Genomic DNA, 24,926 nt, shown 5'->3' on the forward strand with positions numbered 1-24,926 from the left:
AGGGGCTCCGATTTTTTCAAGTATCTGCATTCCAGTGTCTCTTTCTTCTTTTACCTTCTTTAATGTATTTGGTTTTTAACAACGCTATTGACTTCTTGCCTGGCATAACAGGCTTTTCAAGCGATAGAGGTTTTCATCTGAAAAGTTCACCTTAAGACATAGTAATTTCAAGCAGCCACATTTAAAGTCCCTGTAAGGATCCTTATTCTTTTCAGAGTAGTTATCGCATTACATACTAGGCTTTTGAAAAGCAACAACACCACTGCCAAACTGTCTCTACCCTTAGAGACTTCTCACATATCGCGTAGCCTTTTTGCTGTCAAATTCTATTAGAGTGCAAATAGTTCAGTCCTTGCTAGGGACTCATTTGGAAACAGATAGAGAGATATATATAAAAAAAGAATGGATCAAGGGCATTTTTTTTCCTAAATAATTTGGATGTCTCTTTCCTCTGTTTTAGTCCAATATATGTGAGTAGTTTATTAATTAGCTAGCTGGAGTTGCCAAACTTGGCTGTATATCTGAGCAGTCTGGATGGGAAGCCTTTGCAACTGATATTGTCCTCAAGCAGCTGATCATCAGAGCATTTCCTTCCCCTACCCAAACCAGCAAAATGACCACATCCAGCAGGCAGAGCTCTTCTACGTCTATGGTCAACAACTTGGCCAAAATATTCGATCCAAACGCTTTGCAAAACCAAGGGCCTGATAATGGAATGGAATCCCCCCAAATTCTTCATGTTGCAAGAAGTGATGTCAGCACATCTGAAAATTTTAACATCATGGATATGAAGTTTGCCTCCCTTGAACAGAAAATAGATAAGCTGTTGACTCTGCAAGACAATGTCCTTAAGAAGCTTAACAGTGTTTCCCAAGAAATCTGTTGCATTGAAAAAGACATTGAGATTGTAAAGGCAGAAACATCTGAACCTGGATCAAGGATGGAAAGAAACAAAAATCTGAGAAGTAATGAAATGAAGAGGCTTTGCCTTAAAATGGAAAAATCTCTTTCTGATATAAAGAGGAATGCAGAGCAGCAGGTTAAAAGACTAGATGGACTGGAACAAAGTGTTTCTGGACTACAGAAGCTTGTAGGGCCTCTAGTTGAGAAGGTTAAAACATTAGTATTTCATAATTCAAGTGTAAAACACCAGGTTCAAAAACGTAAACTTTGCAAGGCAGGTGATTATACAAAAAGAGCTGGACATCTTTTTAGGATGCGCATTTTCTCAGAGACAACAGCTGATGACCTGCTCAAGAGGAAGAGTGAAAAGGTGAGCCCAGGTTTGTGTTTCATCTTGTCAGGAATCATTGCAAGCTACAGATGTGTTCTGCTATATGCTTAGCTTCTTTGTTTCATTAACATTTAAGAGAGAACGACCAATATGCTCTAAATATGAAAAGTATTAGAACAAACTGAGCAACTGTATCTACTGAGTGATAAATACCTTCATTTTTTTCTAATTATTTCTTTACAGTTGTAAAACATAACTAGGGGTCACTGACATGGCTGTCAAAGATTGACACAGACTTCAGGAGTCTTGGAAGATCATTTTACTGTGATCTTCTCTGGATTTATAATTATCTGGGGGAATCAAGTTGCAGCAGTCATTATATGTAGTGAGATCTAGAGCTTAGTGAAACTGGTAAAAATCTTTCTTGGGTCAGGGCATGTACATATGTATGTCCTTTATTGCAAAGAACATCTTAAGTGTGCTGTTCCGATCTGGTATTTCTGCTGACATCCATGGGGAGGGGGGAAATCTAAACTGGGATCTGAGGTAGGGTTACCGTAACTGGAGCTGGGGCTTGTGTAAACTTCCTTGGGGGGAAAAAATGCCTGTGTCACTGCAACAGGAGTTTCATCGTGTTCTTTACAGGTCAGATTAAAGGACCACAAAAATCCTTTGAAAGACTCCATCGATTATAATAGGATCTTGTAAGGTATTTTGACTATTCTTTGTTTGGTAAAGAAGTCCAGTACCATTAGAAAATTAAGGAATTTCTTCTGACAGAGTGTTTTGATACTTATTTAACCCACAGTGAACCAAAAAGTTTGCCTTTCATATTCTTTTCTGCCTTTTTTTTTTTTCTCCAAAAAAGTCACGTACAGGCTTTACTGTTTGATACATTTTAAGAGTAATTCTTGAGTTTGTTTTTCCTAAAGTTTTTGAGCAGGAAAAACATTGTTTGAAGGTATTATTGGAAACGGCATTCCTTGGAAAAAAAAAGCACCCAGTATTACACAGACTGGTCTAGTCAGATTGGTTACTCTTAGGCAGCCTCACTTCTCAGGTAGACAAGAAGTGTTTGAGCCATTGTAGGAAACTATAAAAATAGCGGTCAGTGCTGAGTAGCAGCAGAGGAGCATCTTGTAAAGTTCTGTCAGCTGCACTGGCTGATCTGCTACTATGTAAGGATATAAAATGGGCAGCCCTGTTTCCAAAGCATCATTAACTGAAGGGAAAAGTTGCTTCCCTGCCAAAGGAGACTGACAACAAAAGTGGTTTTTACAGGTCCTTCTTGAACATAGGTTGGACTGGTTTCAATAAAAGAGTTTTTGACAGAAGAGAAATTTTCTTCTTTTGTACCATTACTTCGATGAGAAAAGATTGCTTATTTTGAGCATCTGAGTTTAGGGCTTCTTTTACTTTTCAGTAAAACGTCAGTGAAATCATCTATTGTGAAAGTCCCATCGCAGTGAGACCCACAGGTCATCTCTGTACTGCTACGTTCACTGCAGTTTGTGGTAGAGCTCTATCTGTCTCAGTGAAACTACATATTCATCTAAACTATTTATAAATATAAACTGAATCAGGCCTGGGATGTTAATGAACTGGCAGCTTCTGGAGGCCTAAGTAGGTGCGAGGTTCTCTGCGCTAGAAATGCAGGGTAAGAGAAAGGAGGGGACCATGCGGGCTTTGCTGGTGAGTTTGTGGGAGCCAGTGGGTGTAGTGGAAGGGGCAGGTCAGAGGAGGAGGTCATGCTCCTGGCAGGGCAGAGGGGAGACAGGATGGCAGAGATACAGGTGCCCAGTGGAGAACTCAGAGCTATGAAGGGCCTGGAAGTGGAGGGTAGGGGGCCTGAACTTGATGGAAACAGAGGCAGCCTGCTGACAAAGACCCACACAGGAGAGGGGCGAGTGGAGCCTCTGTCTTTTTCCAACAGCAGCTCCATTTGTAATCCTCTCACTTACTCATTTTTGTTTAGGCAGACTCTCAGCGATGTTGAGTGAACTTGGTAGGAGCTTGTTTAGCATGAAGGCTTAGGAAAGGCCGCACGAGCATGTCTGGAATCATGCTGGTGATACTATTACGTTGTTAATATTCTGTTTGTTTTATGAGATAGCATACATATGTTAGCTTGTCATTACTTTCCTCTCTGTGCATTTGATTTATTAGTAAAGAACCATCATAAAATTATCAAGCTATCCTGTGAACAACAGCTGGCTTTAGTAAACACTTAGTCATCTTGGGTTTAAGTAAAAACAGACTTGAATTCAGCCGTGCATTAAGAATAATAGAACATGGTATGATATCCTTCAGCAGAGACTGCTGAGCTTGGCTGTCAGTTTAGTAGGAGCCAGTATTTACTGGTGTTCAGGGCAGACTCTCTTCTGACTGAGGTTGTAGGAACAGCATCTCTGAAGAAGTTAGTGAAAAGACTGGTCCATGAAACACTGTGAAGTTGATTGCTTGTGCCTCTGCCTACCACGTATTCAAATTGGATTTACAAATGAGGTTTTAAATTGTTGTGACAAAAGCAAAAAGAAAAGCAAAGGAATAGAGAAATACAGGATCTCACCCTTGCAGTTGTACACCTGAAATGTACCACTGATACCTGGTGGCATAGCAATGAACAAACCTAACTAATTATGCAGAATTCAATCCTCATCACTGTCTCTAGTCCCCACCTGATGACAATTTTGAACCATGCTGACCCCGCAAGAAGCGCTGGCTCCCAGGCAGTAAGGCCAATATCTCTTTTATCCTAGGTGGACTCCCTGTGGCAACACTGAGCAACCCTGCAATCGCTTTAGACATATCCAGTCCTATTCTGTTTCCTTAAGGCTGTGAGCAAGGTGATCCATTCACTACAGCTAATTTGGAAAGACAGTACCCACTTTTGTGCACTGCTGGAGATGGTCAGACATTTTGTATGATGTGCCTATTTGTCATCCACCTTGCCCCAGCTAAAGGGAAATGCCACCTCTTAGTTCTAGTGGCTGAGCTGTCTGACAAGTACTTGGTTGTCCCCAGCCTGGTTCTGCAAAATAATCCAATCATTCTTAATTACTAACAGGTGGTGCAATAGGTGGCCATGGATACATCTGGAAAAGGTGGTGAATTGTATTTACATACTGCTTAATCACCTGCCTTCCCATTCTTCCCCCTTTAGAGAGGTGCTGGTCTTTGCTTTATTAATTGTAGGATTGTTTTTTAATTTTTCCTAACTGGCTCATTTTACAGAACTGATGAAGTAGAGAGCAGTGGAAAAAGCAGAACAACGGGGATGGAAGAGGGGGAATGGGAGAGAGGTAAAGAGGGGGTGATAAGCAACTGGGGTGTGTAATCTCTCTTCTGGCTTCAGCAGCAGCTGGAACAGTTTCCAGATCACAGGCTCCACAGGGACTTTTTGTGCTCCGCAAAATATAGGGATTGCTCTCCTCTGAAGCAAAATTTCTCCTTTCCTGCCTTTTACTGCCATCCTGAAATACCTCCACTGCCTCATACAGGAGGTTAGTTCATTGCTGTTTTGGGTTGGAGTTATAATATTGTGTAGCCTGCAGACACTTCATGCTTTGTCAGTGCTGCCAAATGTCTCCCAGCCGTTTTCCACTGAGTGCAGCGTGACCCTATCACCACATGGCTGAGAGAAGTAGCATATATTACTTGTCATTTTAAGTTATTTTCTCACTACTACCACCCAGGGAAATCAGCAGTTCTGCAGTAAGGGTCTTTAAAAGTCTTGAGGTTTTCCTCAAATTCACCTTTTTAAGTAGTCCGTGATAATCCTGTTGCAAAATGACTCTGTAGGTCCATTTTCAGTCCTATTCCTTCTACTTACAAAGAAAGGGAGTAAAATAATACTTCACTTATTTCCTCCAAATTAAACAGTTTAGAGATTCTATACTATTAACCTGTGAATACTCACCTGGAGAGTCAGAAAGCCCCTTATGTTGCCATCATAAAATGGTATTGAACTTTCTGCAGGTTACTGTAACTTCAGTCTCCTGCTATTTCTACAGGCTTTCCCATAGGACTAATAACTATTGGCATTTTGAGGCTGTTTCCCACACTAAAAACACCCCAGCAGTGGGAGCTGTGCTTTCTCTTTGAACTCTCTGTCCCTCCTGTGCAGATATCACACGGCAATTGCACCTCTGCTTTAGTAGGAGTCTGCAATGAAAACTGCTGTTTGTCATGTGTGTTTTAAGGTCCTTTCAGCTTCAGCTTATAACTGTCCTTCTGATTCCTTCATTTTGCCTACAAATACTAGTGGGTCCCTTATGCATTGTTTAAATTCTCTCCAGATTGGCCATGTACTTTGTAGTTTTCATATTCCAGCCAAATAGGCAGAAATTGTTTAATTTTCTTTTTTCACCTGTCTACAAGCGTTTCTGTTGTTCTTGATGGTTTTGAGGGTAGAGACTTTCTGCGGAATCTCAGCAGACGGGTTGTCCACTGCTTGGGCAGTGCAGACAGCACCCTCAGCTGCCGTTACACTCGGGAATGCGCTTCTTCTCAGGACCGATGCTTTTACCTAAATATGTTCTAGGTAGAGGTATTCCAGTTTTTGAGTCATATTAGTCATAATATTAGTCATAATTCTCTCTCTGACTTTGTCGATAAAACCAGTATGTTTTCTCCAGATGACATTTTCATCTTGTTTTGCCCTGTTCTCTCCCTTACTGACTGTCATAGGAGCTTTCTCATGCCCTTCCAATTCAGAATGCTGTTTAATTTTGCTTTCATTTAGCCTCAGAACTTGCTGTCTGCTCTACAATGTTCTCTGGGTAGGATCCTGCCCTAGGCACTATTGTAGTTTGCTCTCTCTACAACTCTGAGGAACATGTGGAATCAAAGGCACAACTGATTTCTAAATACCTGCATGCCACCTCGGATGGCTTATGGGCATGACATTAACACCTGCGTGTTACAGTGACCATTTTAGGAATCCGTTACAACTCCTGTACAAAACTAGGGAGACCTCATGTTGAAGATGAAGAGATAACTGGTAAGTGCAGGAGAGCAAGACAAGGCAGATCGTCACAGAGCAGTCCTGTAAAAGCAGAAAGATCCTTGAAAAGGTGAGACAGTGGTAGGAGGGATTTGCTCAGGCAAGATGTCTTTGCCCACTCCAGGCATCTAAAATCTGCCTTTTGTCATCAGATATCATAGCCATTTACCCAGTTTTCATAGAATCATAGAATCTTTGGTTTGGAAGGGGCCTTTAAAGGTCACCTATTCCAACCCCTCTGCAGTGAGGACTCCTCTCAGGAGTCAGATAGGGTACCATGTTGTAAGGGTAGTAGTAAGGGTACTGTGCTTGAATGCCTCCTCCGGTAGGATAGTGCCATTGCAACTAAATGCAGGGTCCCCTGCATTTGATGACTTGTGATGACAAGGGTAGCCGCTCTGGAATGCAGTTAATTTGGTGCCATCCTGGCAGCACTCTGGGTTTTGTGCACATGTGAACCAGTGAGGAGGGGAGCAGTGATGGTTGGCTGGGCAGCAGCCCCAGCAGAGACTGGGAGGAGTCCCACCACATTCCATTTGCTGGGTGCTGCCTGCATAGTGAGGTGCCACAGGAGAAGGTCTGTCTATAAAGGGGAAATAAAGAAGTCCCAGGTCTTTCCCCTCCATCCAAAACCCCTTCTTGTTAAATTAAGTGTGTTACTAGGAAACCTGCATTTCTGGAGTTCAAATCAAAGTGAGTCATCAAAGCTGTAGGGGATGATTTCTGAAGTTTGTAACCCTTTGGAAATCTCCTAACAGTGTGATTTCCCAAAAGCAGCTTAGAAAGGGTGGTTCAGGAAGTCTGAAGATATTTGCCATTCATATCATTGCGTGCTTAGCTCAGAAAAGTTAGTAAAGCTGATGAAAGCTGGTAAGTGAGCCTACCAGGGCAGGTGCCTTGCTTGACCTGCTGTTTACAAACAGAGAAGGACTGGTGGGACATGTGGTGGTCGGAGGCTGTCTTGGGCTTAGCGACCATGACACGATAGAATTTTCAATTTTTGGTGAAGTAAGGAGGGAGGTCAGCAAAACCTCTACCATGGACTTCTGGAGGGCAGACTTTGGCCTGTTCAGGACACTGGCTGAGAGAGTCCCTTGGGAGACAGTCCTGAAGGGCAAAGGAGTCCAAGAAGGCTGGACATTCTTCGAGAAGGAAATCTTAAAGGTACAGGAGAGCAGGCGGTTCCCATGTGCCATAAGATGAGCTGGTGGGGAAGACGACCACCCTGGCTGAACAGGGAGATTTTGCAGGGACTCAGGAAAAAAAGGAGAGTTTATCACCATTGGAAGAAGGGGCAGGCAACTCAAGAATGAGTACAGGGATCTTGTTAGGTCAAGCAGAGAGAAAATCAAAAAGCCAAAAGCCCAGCTAGAACTCAATCTGTCCATGGTTGTAAGGGGTAACAAAAAACATTTTACAAATATATTAACAGAAAGAGAGCCAAGGAGAATCTCCATCCCTTACTGGATGTGAGGTGGAACATTGTCACCAAGGATGAGGAAAAGGCTGAGGTACTTAATGCCACCTTTGCCTCAGTCTTTAATAGTCAGACCAGGTATCCTCAGGGTATTCAGGTCCCTGAGCTGGAAGACAGGGATGGAGAGCAGAATAAACCCCCCATAATCCAGGAGGAAGCAGTTAATGACCTGCTATGCCACCTGGACACTCAAAAGTCTGTGGGGCTGGATGGGATCCACCCAAGAGGGAGCTGTCAGAGGAGTTTGCCAAGCCACTCTGCATCATTTATCAGTATTCCTGGTTAACAGGGGAGCTCCCAGATGGCTGAAGGCTTGCCAGTGTGGCCCTCAGATTTGCAAGAAGGGCTGGAAGGAGGATCCAGGGAACTACAGACCTGTCAGCCTGATCTCTGTGCCAGGGAAGATTATGGAGAGGTTCATCTTGAGAGCACTTACAAGGCATGTGCAGGACAACCAGGGGATCAGGCCCAGCCAGCAGGGGTTCATGAAAGGCAGGGTCTGCTTGACCAACCTGATCTCCTTCTATGACCAGGTGACCCACCTAGTGGATGAGGGAAAGGCTGTGGATGTTGTTCTACCTGGATTTTAGTAAAGCCTTTGACACTGTCTCCCACAGCATTCTCCTAGAGCAGCTCATGGCTTAGACAGGTGTACTCTGTGCTGGGTAAAAAACTGGCTGGACAGCTGAGCCCAGAGAGTCATGGTGAACCGAGTTAAATCCAGTAGGTGGCCAGTCCCACGTGGTGTTCCCCAGGGCTTGGTTTTGGGGACGGTCTTGTTTAATGTCTTTATTGATGACCTGGATGAGGGGATCGAGTGCTCCCTCAGTAAGTTTGCAGACGACACCAAGCTGGGTGGGAGTGTTGGTCTGCTGGAGGGTAGCAGGGCTCTGCAGAGGGTTCTGGACAGGCTGGATTGGTGGCCTGAGGTCAACTGTATGAGGTTTAACAAGGCCAAGTGCTGGGTCTTGCACGTTGGTCACAACAACCCCATGCAACGCTACACGCTTGGGGAAGAGTGGCTGGAAAGCTGCCTAACGAAAAAGGACCTGGGGGTGCTGGTTGACAGCCAGCTGAACATGAGCCAGCAGCATGCTCAGGTGGCCAAGAAGGCCAACCGTGTCCTGGCCTGTTAAATGACAGTGACTAGACCTCAAGGCAAAAGTAAAGATATTTAAAAGCAACCTGTTACTGTTTGTGCAATATGCTGTCTTCACCATAGCAGATGGTATACTTGAGGCTATGGGCCCCATCAGGAGCCTGGTTGCATGAAAGCCTCTTCTACTCTTAACCGTAAGACTCCCAGTTTTAAGAACAGCCTGGGAGGAGGAAGCATCTATGTGAAACAGGAGAGCCACTGCGTCTCCAGTGCAGCGGGTAGGAAATCAGAAAACTGAAGTGGGGAATGGACAAGACTTTGGCTTCACTGATCTTCAGCATCTCATCTAGGATGGTGTTATTCCATGGGAGTTCTCAGTATTTAGTATGTGTCTTCATTCAGAGGTTGTTATGTCATTACCCATGTATTTTCAAGGCGTCAGGTCACATAGAAATTCTCTTGTATTTCCTAGTGGGAGGATCACGATTCTCACGGCTCAGAGGTTATTTTTGTGTGTGATTGGAAGATACTTGTGACTTGAGTTTGGTTTATACCGAAAAATGATGTCTTTATCTGGTTCAAGGAGCTCTATAAATATCATGGAAGAGTCAAAGCCTTTGTCTGAAGGTGCCAGCAATTTGTGTAGTGCAGTAAAAAATAACAACGTGGAAGCCAATCTACCGCTTACCAGGAAAAGCAGAATTCCCATGTGTAAGTTTTGTATCATTTATAAGTTTGTATCAGAAGTACATTCACTGAATATTTTACATTGCAGAGGGGAAAAAAGGGTGTGTATTGAAGAGAAACACAAAAGAGAAGGAGGGGATGGATTCCAGCTTTTGGGGTTAGCACAGGAGGCATCACCATGCATGGTGTTGCTCCAGGGTCTCTGTTGTATGCGATGTGTTCTCCCATATACCAATGTGGAGTTACTGAGAGCATCCACTGTACTGTGCTCAGGTGGCAAAGCCCATGGCTAATTTCTGGCTGTTAGTGAAATGAATTCATCACAAAGCTCATGTTACTTAATCATGTTGATAAATGGATGGTGATAGGGTCTTACACAAAACCGGGGTATCTTGCCAATAATAAAGCTCTGCAAAGTATCTTAACATGAGAAAGAGACACCAGGAAAGAAACGTGGTTTAGGCATATGCAAAGTTTTGTGTTTTAATATCAGCTGATTGAACTTGACAATAATGTCTTGACATCAAATGTAATGTGATGGGGTGATAAAGGACCTCTAACTAAAAGGTTGGGGCTGCTTCGTGAGGCCATTCATTACAAAAAATTTTTGCAGTAGGAAAAAAAATCAAAGAGTTTTATTAAGTGAATAAAAAAATTTGAAAGTTAGCTAGGAGAACATTCCAAAGGTAGGACTGCTACAGTATAAAGAAGGAATTTAACTAAGTACAGCTCATTAAAAAGGAGTCAGATGTCTATAAAAAACATTAAGTTCTTGCTACATTTGAAATTTCTGTTAAAATACATTATATTTATATATATAATTGCTTATTGCTTAATTTATGCAGGTTTCTAAAGTCAATTTAAATGATTTCTGAAAGTGGATTTTTTTCCCATTGGTCTATGCTGAAGTTTTAGCCTCTGGAGTACCTCACATTGTTTTGTTATCATCACACGGGCTTTTATTCTGTCTCTATTACTTAGGGTCCAGCAATACTATGTATGAAATAATATGATTAAGTCTGGAAAATTTATTTTTGAAGACATGAGCAAAAGTTCATGTTTTTCTTACCAGGCCAAGATTTGACAAGTTGGAGTCACATGTTGCTGCAAATAGCAAGACATGGAGAAAACTGGGATGCTCATGTATAGATTACTCATGTGTCTACAAATAGACCAATATCTAGTCCTTATGTTTGTATTTCTTATTCTAGTGCACTACTGACCCTATATTTATTGCAAATAGCTACATTTATTGATTCTGAAGGATAACAGTAAATGTTTCATTTATATTCTTCATTTTTTTTCTAATTTAAATTAGTATAAGCTCCTCATCTGCTGTTAAAATGTAAGAGATCAGAAATGATACTTGAATAAACACTGTAGTAATTTATGTAACGACCTGGCAGTTTCAGATATTCAGCGTCGTCCAGCGTTCCACTAGACAGATTTTCAAAAGCTGGCTTCTGTATTTCACACCTGCACACTACAGCAATATTTAGTAGGAAGCACTGTGTGCCTGCAATTAATTCTGAATGCAGAAGTGAAATCTGGTCCCATGCATCAAAGAGCTTGGAGGCCATTTCTCTGGTTATTTGCTCAGCTGACTCTATTTGATGAGAGCTGATGTCCTCAGCGGTACAGTGAGGTTGACATACTTACAGGAACCCGAGTGCATTACTAATTGCGGTTACATTGCAGAATGAATAAGTCTGAGGCTTTTGCCTACTTCTTTTAGTGCTTTTCACCATTAAAAAAACAGAATGAGCATTGCTTGATTCCCTGTGATCCATATGGAATTGTGACATTTATATTTAAGTTCCGCATGAACAAGCCTCCAGTTTATATTTCAAGGGTGGTTACTTAGTTGTATTTAGGCCTTTTTCATTTTGTGGCTTGCAACTTCCTGGGACCAACTGTATCCCAAATAATTGTCAGTCTCAGTTCTTATGCTCATATTACAGTTTCTTTGTGCCTCGCAGATCAAGATTTTCTGAACAAGTCCTGCTGACGTCCTTTCATGCAGTTTCATCCAGTTTTTCTCAACTCTTTCTGCTTCTCATGGAGTTTCCTTTCCCTTGAACTCTGTTCATAGTGGATACACATTGCTTTAATTTCATGCCTATTTTCTATATAGCCTGATGAAATTAAAACAAACAAACAAAAAAGCATAAAAAATGCAGAGGTCTTACCAGAACAAATGTTTAGTAATAGGACTGATTCATACCCAGAGTACAACATGAGTAAGCCGTGGGACTGCTTGCATGATTAAGACACTCAAAATTAAGTGCCTGGCCTTGTATATTTTGTGGAAATGTGTATTACACTGCTTCAGCTGGTAGCTCAAAGGTCTGGTTTGACCCACCGATACCCGCTGTTGGTCATACAGGCTGGCAACAATGAAGTTACGTTAAGAAGCCCAAAGGCAATTAAAAGGGACTTCAGAGCACCAGGGCGACTGATCGATGGAGCGGGAGCACAGATAGTGTTTTCATCAATTCCTTCAGTGACAGGGAGGAATGCTGAAAGGAATAGGAAAGCACACTTGGTCAACACATGGGGGCTGGTGCTGTTGGCAGAGTTTTGGTTTTTTTGACCATGGGATGGTTTACACAGCACCGGGCCTCCTGGCAGCAGATGGAGTGCAACTGTCTCCAAGGGGCAAAAGGATTGTAACTTATGAGCTGGCAGGCCTCATCAAGAGGGCTTTAAACTAGATTCAAAGGGGGAAGGGGATAAAACCAGGCTCACTGGAGATGAGCCTAGGGGTGGTATGCCGGAGTTGGGGGTGAAATCGATAGCCCAGCTCAAGTACATCTACACCAATGCACGCAGCATGGGCAGCAAACAGGAGGAGCTGGAAGCCATTGTGCAGTGGGACAGTTATGACTTAGTCGCCATCACAGAAACATGGTGGGATGATTCTCATGACTGGAGTGCTGCAATGGATGGCTGTACGCTCTTTAGACGGGATAGGCAAGGAAGGAGAGGCGGTGGAGTGGCTCTGTATGTTAGGGAGTGTTTTGATTGTATAGAAATCAACGATTGTGAAGACCAAGTCGAGTGCTTATGGGTAAGAACGAGGGGGAAGGCCAACGAGGCAGATATCATGCTGGGAGTCTGTTACAGACCGCCCAACCAGGATGAAGAGGCATATGAAACATTCTATAAGCGGCTGGCAGAAGTCTCGCAATTGCTAGCCCTTGTTCTTATAGGGGACTTCAATCTACTGGACATCTGCTGGAAGTATAACACACCAGAGAGGAATCAGTCTAGGAGGTTCCTGGAGTGTGTGGAGGATAACTTCCTGACACAGCTGGTAAGTGAGCCTACAAGGGGAGGTGCCTTATTTGACCTGCTGTTTACAAACGGAGAAGGACTAGTGGGACATGTGATGGTCGGAGACTGTCTTGGGCTTAGCGGCCATGACATGATAGAATTTTCAATTCTGAGTGAAGTAAGGAGAGGGGTCAGCAAAATTGCTACCATGGACTTCCGAAGGGCAGACTTCAGCCTGTTCAGGTCACTTGTTGAGAGAGTCCCTTGGGAGACAGTCCTGAAGGGCAGAAGGGTCCAGGAAGGCTGGACAGTCTTCAAGAAGGAAATCTTAAAGGTGCAGGAGCAGGCAGTCCTCATGTGCCATAAGAAGAGCTGGTGGGGAAGACGACCGGCCTGGCTGAACAGGGAGATATTGCTGGGACTCGGGGAAAAGAGGAGAGTTTCTCACCTTTGGAAGAAGGGGAAGGCAACTCAAGAAGAGTACAAGGATCTCATTAGGTCAAGCAGAGACAAAATTAGAAAGGCAAAAACCCAGCTAGAGCTCAACCTGGCCACAAACATAAAGGAAAACAAAAAATGCTTCTACAAATATATTAACAACAAAAAGAGAGGCAAGGAGAATCTCCATCCCTTACTGGATATGGCGGGGAACATTGTCACCAAGGATGAGGAAAAGGCTGAGGTACTTAATGCTTTGTCTCAGTCTTTAATAGCCAGACCAGGTAGCTGCAGGGTACTGAGCTCCCTGGAAGACAGGGATGGAGAGCACAATAAACTCCTCATAATCCAGCAGGAAACAGTTAAGGACCTGCTAAGCCACCTGGACACCCACAAGTTTATGGGGCCTGATGGGATCCACCCAAGAGCACTGAGGGAGCTGGCGGAGGAGCTTGCCAAGCCACTCTCCATCATTTATCAGCAATCCTGGTTCACAGGAAAGGTCCGAGATGGCTGGAGACTTGCCAATGTGACTCCCATCTACAAGAAAAGCCGGAAGGAGGATCCCAGGAACTACAAGCATATCAGCCTGACCTCCGTGCTGGGGAAGATCATGGAGCGGTTCATCTTGAGGGTGCTTACAGGGCATGTGCAAGACAACCATGGGATCAGGCCCAGCCAGCAGGGGTTCATGAAATGCAGGTCCTGCTTGACCAATCTGATCTCCTTCTATGACCAGGTGACCCACCTAGTGGATGAGGGAAAGACTGTGGACGTTGTCTACCTGGACTTTAGTAAAGCCTCTGACAGCGTCTCCCATAGCATTCTCCTGCAGAAACTGGTGGCTCGTGGCTTAGACAGGTTTACTCTTCGCTGAGTAAAGACCTGGCTGGATGGCCGAGCCCAGAGAGTTGTGATGTATGGTGTTAAATCCAGCTGGCGGCTGGTCACAAGCGGTGTTCCCCAGAGCTCGGTTCTGAGGCAGGTCTTGTTCAATGTCTTTATTGATGACCTGGATGAGGGGATTGAGTGCTCCCTCAGTAAGTTTGCAGACGACACCAAGTTGGGTGGGAGTGTTGATCTGCTGGAGGGTAGGAGGGCCCTGCAGAGGGTTCTGGACAGGCTGGATCGATGGGCCAAGGTCAACTGTATGAGGTTTAATAAGGCCAAGTGCCAGGTCCTGCACTTTGGTCACAACAACCCCATGCAACGCTACACGCTTGGGGAAGAGTGGCTGGAAAGCTGCCTGACGAAAAAGGACCTGGGGGTGCTGGTTGACAGCCAGCTGAACATGAGCCAGCAGTGTGCCCAGGTGGCCAAGAAGGCCAACAGCGTCCTGGCCTGTATCAGGAATTGTGTGGCCAGCAGGAGTAGGGAAGTGATTGTGCCCCTGTACTTGGCACTGGTGAGGCCGCACCTTGAATACTGTGTTCAGTTTTGGGCCCCTCACTACAAGAAGGATGTTTAGTTGCTGGAGTGTGTCCAGAGAAGGGCAATGAAGCTGGTGAGGGGTCTGGAGCACAAGTATTATGAGGGGCGGCTGAGGGAACTGGGGTTGTTTGGTCTGGAGAAGAGGAGGCTGCGGGGAGACCTTATCGCTCTCTACAACTACCTGGAAGGGGGTTGTGGTGACGTGGGTGTTGGTCTCTTCTCCCAAGTAACCAGCGATAGGACAAGAGGAAATGGCCTCAAGTTGCACCAGGGGAGGTTTAAACTGGATATTAGGAAAAATTTCTTTACTGAGAGAGTGGTCAAGCATTGGAACAGGCTGCCCAGGGGGGTGGTGGAGTCACCATCACTGGAAATGTTCAAAAAATGTGTAGACATGGCACTTCGGGATGTGGTTTACGGGTCATGGTGGCATTGGGTTAACGGTTGGACTTGATCTTGAAAGTCCCTTCCAACCTTAATGATTCTGTGATTCAAAGACCAAAAGTAGTCTCTCTGGAACATATTTGGAGGTATCTGCATTTTTCACATCCTGTGGATCTGTTACTAATAACGATAGTGCCAGTTTCATAGTACTGTGAGAGGAAGAAGGCAGGTGGAAAGGAGCACTGAGCAACAGCAGACACCATGGTTTACTGTGGTCACCATCCTACTACAAGTCTAGGAGTGGCCGATGAAAAAACACACTGAGCAAACAGCATAGGAATATGAGTAAATAGCCGTAAAGGTAACAGTAATAGTAGTTTTTATGAGGAGCTGGCCTGGTATAAAGCACCTCTAGATGTCACTGTAACATTGTAAAATGTAGATAAGAGAACGCTACAAAGCTGACATGGTTTATACAATCTCATTCCTGGTAACTGTTTCGGTCAGCCTGTAATAAATTATTGGATCATTAAAAATGTTGTTACCAGATGTTGATTAACAGAAAAAACTTTTTGAAATCTGTTGGTAAGACTGTTACCGAACATTTTATTAGAATATTAAATATTCCTAGCTTTGTTTTAACTAACCTAGTTTTTAACAGCCAAAGCTAGTGCAGTGCAACAGCTCATTTCTGGATGTTTTTTTCTTTCAGTCCCTGAGGCTCAACCGTGATCTTTTCTGGGCTGTGTTTATGCCAACACTGACATTTATTACAACTGAGATAATTTCTCTTGCTTTACACTGGTACCAATCTGATCAGCTTGGTATTGATTAAAATACGGACAATCGTTTATAGGAAGAGTGTAAGTTAGAACACAGAGTGCTTGGTTTTCACCAAAAAAATCCAGCTGCAATTTCATGAGGAACAATACAACATGAACACTGTATACACTGACTAATACATCAATTGCTTCTCCACAGGTCATCAAAGAAAAATCGCATTTGAATGAGACAGGAACAAAAGAGAAGAAGCCACCAGATTCAACAGGTTAGATTTTTTTTTGTGTGTGATCAATTTCTAGTTTCCAAGGGTGCAGCTGCATAGAAGTAGCCTTTACTCTCCTGAGCATCACTAGTGAAGATGGTTGGGTTACATGTGTGCTCATCAGCATGAGTGAGAATTGTCCAAGCAACATCAGCCTACTTTTCACATGCTTGTGCACCTGGTGGCAAACTGCTCAAAAAAGTGCTTTGCATGAGAAGTTTATTAAGCTTGACTTGGCTGACAATAAATCTGAATGAGAAAAACATTTTCTAGTGCTGTGTCTGAAAGGAAGAGTTTGTGACCCATGATATCCCACTACTTTTAGAGAATTAGTCTGTTCTTGCTTAGGAGAGATTTACACTGACCTTGAAATTGAGAGAGGAAGGCAAGTGCCTAATTAAAAATGCAACAGAAGTTATGCTAAATGTGCAGTTGTTACTATCAGAGAATTACTGACAGATTCGTTGGTAATCTGTTTACTTACAGAAGGGGCCATCCAGAAGACCCAGTCCTGCTCTCCGGAAGAAGAAGTTGATAAGCTCAACAAGGAAAATGCTGAGAGGGAAAGTTCTGTTTTGCTTCAAATGGATCCTCCCAAATTTCATACTGAAGGGCCAGAGGAGAAAGGAGAAAGTTTGGCTTTCGAAAGCTATTACAAGTACAGGAGAAGCTCTGTTCAGAAATTCTTCAATACTGAAAAGCAGCAAAAAGAAGATGCTGTTGATGATGCTTGTCAAAGGATAACTGGGGAGCAGATGGAGAGTGAGTCCCCAGCAGATGGGGAGAAGAAGGAGGAACATCAGGTGTCTGGAGATGCAAGACAAGAAGAGAGGAAGAATGAAGGGGAGGAAAATGTTGGTAAGAGTGAAAAAGCTGGTAAGAGTGAAAAAGAAGTTGAGGAACCACCAGCTCCTTCCCAAAATGAAGATGAGGCAGGACAAAGCCATGATGAAGAGGCACCAGAGGGAAGGTAAGGTCCGAAGCTCAGGCTGCACGTTCTTAAGAGACCCATACTTAAGAAAAATGTAGTTCAAGTCAAAGTGGCTGCTTGATGTAAATATTCATGAAAATCAAGCCTGCTACTAAAGTGTAAAATGAGTTTATCTCTCCGATCTGAGCTCTAAGCTGAAATTATACACTTAAAACAGACAGGCAAACAGTCTATCATACACAGTACTAGCAGTGCACTTTGGTTGTTTGCTTGGGAAATAGGTTAACTACATGGGAATTACATTAGGCTATTCACCTCTGAGGAGAATTCTCCCATTGTTCTGTTTATATACTGCAGCATCATATAACCCATGAGCAAAATAAGGTTAGATTAGGCCATGTACCAGTTGGGAATTAAGCTACTGCAAAATGTAGTAACTTAAGTGATAACATAAAACTGAAACTTTGCTCAGGCTAAACTCAGAAATTTGTCTACTGTAATTCTTTCTTTGCTGCATTGATATATAGCCCTTCAGGAATAAACCAGTTTAAGCTCTCAGGAACCTATATGAACAGAGCGAAATCCCAGTGCTCTCCCACTGCTTTAAAGATGAGATTGATAGCAAAATGTTAAATTTAGAAGAACTGAGGTGAAGATTTCTGTAATGGAGAAACATTTTACTGTCATTATTAACTTAGGGGTCATTTTTATTTCTTAAAGTGAGTATTAAAACAGTTTATTTTACACCATGGAGCAAAATAACCTAATGTGATTTGAATGAAGTATATGTGTAGGCATTTTTCACCTATGTTTCTAAATTTGCTCTGCTTTAAGTGTACCCTGCTCTAATGCCATGTTTTGTCCTTGCAGGTGTAAAGGCTGCGAAAAAGGTACAAGAAATTATAGTTCAGTCACTGAGCAGACCTGCCAATTTGAGCATAGTGGTAGCAGTAAGCATCAGTGAATGATGAAGGCCTAATCAAAGATGACAACAAAAGGAGCAGGCTAGATGCAGAAAGTGCTGATGGCATATGTAAAACTAAAAAAAGCTCTTACAGGAAGTATTCCTAAAGGCAAAGCATTTGATTCCACTGGTATTACAGTGACAATCAGAGAGAGACATCTGTAGAAAAGAATGATTTCATGATTGTAGTTACTAGAGGGAAAAGGTGTGCATGGTAGCTCTGACAGGAAGCAGTTGCTCATGGGCCACATCCTAAGCAGATGGGAAATAACATGGTTCTGTTTTCTTCCATCTTAGAGGCTCCTGTTCTGGCAGAAATTAGTCGCAACTAATTTGCTTCTGCCACAGCTACTCCATTAATACTATCCTCTTTCCATCTTCTTTTAACAACAGAGCTAAAACTCCTAAGTATAGAGTGGTGGGAGAAATTATATCATGTATGGAAAAATTGTTTGACCTGTGGAAGTGCTGAGAATATGTGTTAACACAGAATTTGCAATGCTCTGGATGTAGCCTGCAAAGCCAGCTTGCTCATATTCGTACTATTGCAATCTGAAGTGAGAACAACTGCAGCCTATAGAATAAAGAAATATGGGTTTTTGTGTGGAAGCCTGACTGATGCTGTTGAACAGTCAGATGAATGGTGCTTAGGCACCAAACTCTGAAGCAGTGCTTACTGGGGTGAAGCAGATATTTCTAATATTAGACCTCCAGCTTGAGAATTTCAGTGCCTATCCCTGTATGTGAAATGATGGCACATGAGAGGATGGCCTGAAGGATTTGAAGATATTTGTGTGTGCATGTGCATGTATAGGACTCAGAATGAATTTCTTTGCTTTGAGAATGGGGGGAGAGCGGGAAAGGGAAACATTTATTAAATATTTGTGCTAGGCTCTTGTAGCAGGAAACAGGAGATAGTGTACTAAAACTTTAAACTCCATAACCTTTCCTGAGCTCTGGCAGATTGTTAGCAATGATATTAAGGTTAGAGTCTCTCTCTTGGAGCATTGTTGATCTGTAATGGGAGGTAATTCTTGAATAGGGAGAAATTCCCTCTGGTATGCAGGAAAAGAAAAATAAAGGGTCTGTCACTGGGAAAATCTTGAAGGCTAAAGCTTAGGCATAGTTTTAAAGAGGCATTCTAGCCTCTTTGAAAGAAAACTTCCTTGCCCAAAGTTTGGTAACACTGGGGAGCTGAGCTTTCAGAAAGACATTTTCTTCTGTCACTTACATTCTGGGGCCCTCAAATTCTGCCTTTAGGATAGAGGTTTTCTTGGTATTTTGTGGATCTCGGTAACACGCAAAGGCCTATACTTAAGGACTTGCAATTCAAACTCTGCAGAATCCCAAGTAGGTGGCAAACTTCCAGAAGCCCGAGCTTTTCACAATTCCTTGACCATGAACTAACTTCCTGACCATGTAAGTTATTAACACTGTCAAAAAAAATCTAGGTACACAGCTGGTGTCCTGGAAAAATGGACATTCACTGTGAATAAGGACAATCTACTGCTACATTAATGACCAAAGTGTTCCTGCCAGTTACATGCTGTCATGGTTTTTTTTTGTTTGTGTTTTTAATAATTTTCACTGGAGTAATGAACAGTTTTAAAATTGCTCAACAAGCCCCACACAAAAGGGAGCCGGCATTCCAAACCAGAGAGCTCATGTTGAAACACTGGGGCTCTAGCCCTCCCAACCAGTTGAAGAAGTATTTGTCACCTTGGTCAGCCAAAGGTCACTCTCGGGAATATCAATCAAATGAAAAACAACGTGGGTATGAAATTGAAGTTGCAACACCCCGCAAAAAATCCAAAGAGAAATTAGGCATGCAGGGCTGGTCTCCAGCAGGGATTTTGACATCAGGACGGCAGAATGGTCCAGCACGTGGAGGTCCAGACAATAATACCAGAGACCTGCATTTGTGCTGGAACTCCATAGCTGCTGCAGTGTGACGTTGGGAACTCATCCCTTGTCTGTGCCCCTCTTTACCTTTTATCTGCCATCTTTTTTTAAGGACAGAAATTCTTCAGAGCAGCATGTGACAGTTACCATGTGTTCTACCACACCGGGTCCTGAGCCATACTGGAAATCACAGGTGCTGCCTGCCAGGGTGAAACTCCCTCATGTGCACAAGCTCTAAATGTCATTTTTAAAGGTGATGACCACACTGTGGAGAGTGAGAAGTTGTGTCAATCAGTAGAGAAGGGATTCTTCACTATGAACAGCAAAAGCTGGGAAATAGCCTCTTTTAGCTGGGCCTAGAGGAGAGCTCAGTCTGTCTTCCTACTCCACTGGAGAGTTACAGTACATACTCACATATTAACAGTCCCTGAGGGGGAATAAAACTTAATTTCTTCCAAAGAAATTGCTCAGGCCCTTTGTGGGCATGAAGCTGCATTCGTTTAGTCTAGGGGTCTTCACTTGCCTCTTGCTACTGTTGTGCAAAAGATGCTAACTTAATAAAGGAGTACTTGTCTCAGTAGTATAGCAACAACACCCTGTTTTCTGAGCCAGAGCTTCTGGAATAAAACCCATCTTAAATAACAGAGAAAGACCTATTGATAAAACTTATACTAGATGTATTCAGTCTTAAATGAGTTTACCTGGGGAAAAGAGGGACTAAAATACGAGATAGACAAGCACTGCATGTTACCACTCTTATGCTATCTGTCTGTTTTGTCTTTTGTAGATGGTAGTCCTACCCCACCAGCACCATTTGATCACCGGATTGTTTCAGCCAAAAGGGTGGGGATCAGCAGTTATTATAACGTCAATGAGAATGAAATCCTGGGAGGGTAAGTCAGGTGAACCCAATCAACATGGAAAGCAAGGCACAAATTTAGAGCCAAGCACCCCAGGAGATGAGTGGAGGCAACATGCCTCACTAGAGCCGGTCATGAAAGTCTAAGCTCTAACAGTCCTTTAGAGAGGGATGAAAACAGGAGGCTGATTTTACTGTGTGAGTGAATTTTGGCTTAAAGTTTGGCACCAGCAGACTTGGCTTGTATTTGGTATTGTTCTAGGTCAGCCAGCTGCCCTCAGGTTTTATGACAGGGCTCCTAGGATGCTGTAATACTTTACCTCACATTCCAGCCAGCAGGACGCAGAGACATGTTGTAGCCTTCTTTCTCTCAGTGGGTCCCATCCCTGAAAACACGTGCATGTTTTCAGATATATCAGCAGGCTAATCTGACAGGCCATGTAGTTACTTGATCTCTCATGCTGACATTGTTTAGGAGAGAGTGATATTGTCATTTTTGATGGCAGCATGGGTAAGGCTTTGTTTCATCATGAAAGCACAACCCTCCCTTGGAGGAGACTGATGAGATGGAGAGGGGGAGATCATGCGCGTAAGTGAGTTATTATCCTTACAGTATGTTGACTTCCCCGGGATTAGTCATTGCACATTATGAGGTGAGTATAGTGAATCATACAGGTGGGATAATATCAGCTAGAACAGTGTGTGATTTTGGTGTGCCTAAATGAGTAGTAGCAAGTTAAATCTGTGCAACAAAATAGAAGCAATGAGCAATTGAAATGGAACCCAGTAGGGAGAGGATAATTTCTGTTGTTTATAACCTATTTTACATTCAGGGCTGACACCAGTATCACTGGATGATTTTTTTTTCCTTGTTTTCCCTAGAGGGCGATTTGGTCAAGTGCACAAATGTGAAGAGAAAGCAACAGGTCTCAAACTAGCAGCCAAAATTATAAAAGCGAAAGGTCCTAAACAGAAGGTTGGTAGAATGTGATATTAGTCTTTTGCTCTTCAATGGATCCCACACTGTTCAGCTACACAACAGACCATGGCCAAGTGGCTCACAAGCCATCACATTCATAGAATCTGCTGGCTTACCATGGGCTCTAGGTCTATTTCCCTTCTCCTCCAGAACTTCTACTAACTCATCAAAGTCCTCTTGGGCTTTCTCTTTTTTTTTAGAATCTGAATTTTTCCAACTTTCCTTTTGGCTTTTTGTGTTTCCTTGTCTTTCCTTTTTAGCTTTATGCTGTTAAATCTATTAGTGTTTTCTTTAATGGTAATAACATTTGTCAGGCCTGTGACATAGTGTATTCCCTCCCAAGCACACTGTAGCCTTTGCTGCAATGACTTGATGTCACTGTGAGGGATGCTGATAACAGACATGATCAACACAAATACAGATAGGAAGAATAAGTCTGTCCTGTTTTGCAAACCTCAAGGCCATCTGGGGCTTGCTTTCACAGGCAAGACATGCATAGCATCCTTTGTGTGACAGCGGTGTCATTAACGGCATTGAAGTGTGGGATTTGTCTCAACTAACTGGGATTGCTAAATTATAGCTGTGGCCACACTGATCACCAAGAATTCCCTTATAGTCAATGGAGAGAGATTGGGACCACCAGAGAATGATTCAGCGCATCCTAAACTTCACATCTAAAATGGCTGGGCTGAATGGAGGTACCAGTCTCTCTCCCCTGATTGCAAAGGGAGGTTTTGAGGACTGTCCTGGACTTTTCTTCCACAGCTTCATTTTGCATACCTACAGGTGGTTGAACAAAGTCCTATTCTGCTCCCCTCTTTTTGTTACATCCCTGTGAACCCACCACTTGTCCATGTTAGCTCTCCACTTCCTTTCCCCCCACCCCATATAGCTTATTACTGAAGCAGTCCGCCACTTGAGGTCTGTGTTCAGTCTAGAAGCTCCTATAGCCTTGACGTCTACCACTGCAGGAGCAGTCAAGGCTGGGTTTGGTTGCCACAAGCGAAAACATGAAGATAATGTAGATGTCTGGTTCAAACTATGTCGTTTCATGTAGCTTGCTTAGAGAAAAGGCTTCTGCAACAATATGCATGACTCTTTACAGGATGAAGTAAAGAATGAAATCAATGTCATGAACCAGCTGAATCATGTGAACCTCATCCAGCTATATGATGCCTTTGAATCAAAAAATGACATTGTCCTAGTCATGGAATAGTAAGTGTGTTCTTTTCTTTCCCTTTCTGTCTTTACCACTTTTGCTAGAATTGTCTATTTCCATCTTACTTTATCCTGAAATTAGAAATAGAGCTTCTTACAGGTAGTAAGAACATATGAAAGATGTTCTCAGGAACAAAAAAACCTCAGAATTTAAGATAAAATTTTTCCCATGCAGCCATTTAAGCATTTTTTCCAGTGATGTGCCACATTCCTGGTACTGTAAAGCCACTGCTCCATTTGAAGATAGAGCTGTGTTATATATCTTCTCTTTAATTTCAAATTTTAATTTGTGTCAGCTAAGAAACAGATCTCTCAATATCTCCAGTTCTATGAGGCAAACGAGAAGACATCTTACACTAAAGAGGAGCCAGCTGTAGATGTTGTGCCTAATCTTTATACTGGATGCCTGAATGGATAAACCTGTTTTTTATTCTGGGTGATCAGGCTAATTAGGCAAAAATAGCTGCCTTAAAGTCAAATTAAGCAGATGATGTCTTAAGGAAGCCAAAAAGGTTGTAACAAAAACATTGAAAGGCATGGTAGAAAGTTCAAAGTTATGTGAGTGTGGCTATTCTGGACATTCTCAGATAGTCCTCTGAATTTGGTCTACATGATTAGCATATCACAAAGGGTAAATCTCTGTGTAGCTATAAATGGGTAAGCTGGAGGCATTCCGAAATGTGATGAGAAATTAAGAAGTAATTTTTGCTGACTTTAGATAGTTTCAAATTGAAATTTTGGATCATGTCCCTCTTAAATTCTGAGGGAGGAGACTGTGGTTCTGAATACAGATTCTTCAGCATGTTTTCTTGGTTTTCCATGTGACTTCATTAATTTTACTGGTACAAAACGATGACTCAAGACAGCATACGGTTCAAATCTCAAGACTTGCATACTTATCAATGGATGGGAGACTGGGCTCTCAGACCTTGAAGAAGTTCAGGCTGGTATGCACAGAACATAGATCTTGTAAAGTTCAGATCAGAGTACAAGCTCATATTGTAGACTCACCTTACTGAACTTGACTGTGAATGATTAAAATAGTCAATAATATAAATTCTGTATTAATCTAATTTCATGGGACTGGATTTGGACTTGGTGACCACTTTGTTGTCTTCCTCTCATCAGTGTGGAAGGAGGAGAGTTATTTGACCGAATTATTGATGAAAACTGCAATTTGACAGAGATGGATACTATCTTGTTCATAAAACAGATCTGCGAGGGAATTCAGTACATGCACCAAATGTACATTCTTCATTTGGATCTCAAGGTAGAGAACTGAGATGTATGTTTTGTGCAATGACAGCTGTAGAAATTCTTATTCTTAATGGTAGGCCATACAGCTTAGCAGATTCCCATGGCAGAAACAACAAAGGGCCTTATTCTGCTTTCCTTAGACCAATGTGTATTTACTTTAACCACCTTGAGATCAGTTAAATTACTACAGAACTAAGTAAATTAGATGAGAATTGTGGTCATATGTCATCGAGCCTCATAGCCCTTGAATTTTCCACGGACTAATTTTACAGAAAGCCAGCAGCTGACTACAAATACCTTGCTATTTTCAATTTTGATATTTGTATCTCAAGATATTGTGCAAATATTATTTAATTCAACTGCACAAGATCTCTGCTTTACACATCAGCCATGGTGTAGTAATTATCCCCATTTTTTACCATGCAGAAACGAAGGCATGAGTGAGTGGAACTAAATCCAAGAGTCATTCAGGATCAGTGGAAACCCTGCACATCTTTATGAGGACTACACTACACTGTCATGGTTATGAAAAAGCATCAATAGATAGCCAACTTAAGGGAAAATACATCAAAATGTACTTGCTAAAATGAAAGAAATAAAAATAGTCAGTGGCTGATGTAACAAATACAGTATGCCTATGTTGGGTTAAGCAATAGCCGCTAGTGCAGCTGAAAGCCCAGAAGAGGGTGGCAGATTCTCTGCTATGTACTTGCTTCATTATCTGAACTATTCAACTATAT

At 42.6% G+C, this 24,926-nt stretch overlaps 1 protein-coding gene across 1 annotated transcript in view; it reads left to right on the plus strand.

Annotated features, from left to right (window-relative positions):
- Nucleotides 1–613: 613 nt before the first annotated feature.
- Nucleotides 614–24,926, plus strand: part of MYLK4 (myosin light chain kinase family member 4) — a gene marked incomplete at both ends in the record, with an annotated part of 29,618 nt that continues 5,305 nt past the window's right edge. The window contains 8 exons of the mRNA XM_081996454.1: nt 614–1,273; nt 16,013–16,079; nt 16,563–17,046; nt 17,878–17,897; nt 20,661–20,766; nt 21,615–21,708; nt 22,817–22,926; nt 24,058–24,199. Coding sequence (XP_081852580.1) covers nt 614–1,273; nt 16,013–16,079; nt 16,563–17,046; nt 17,878–17,897; nt 20,661–20,766; nt 21,615–21,708; nt 22,817–22,926; nt 24,058–24,199 — 1,683 coding nt within the window. The remainder of the gene's footprint in view (nt 1,274–16,012; nt 16,080–16,562; nt 17,047–17,877; nt 17,898–20,660; nt 20,767–21,614; nt 21,709–22,816; nt 22,927–24,057; nt 24,200–24,926) is intronic.

The sequence above is a fragment of the Phaethon aethereus genome (genome assembly GCF_964289735.1).
Source record: "Phaethon aethereus genome assembly, chromosome: 2".
NCBI classification, from domain to species: domain Eukaryota; kingdom Metazoa; phylum Chordata; class Aves; order Phaethontiformes; family Phaethontidae; genus Phaethon; species Phaethon aethereus.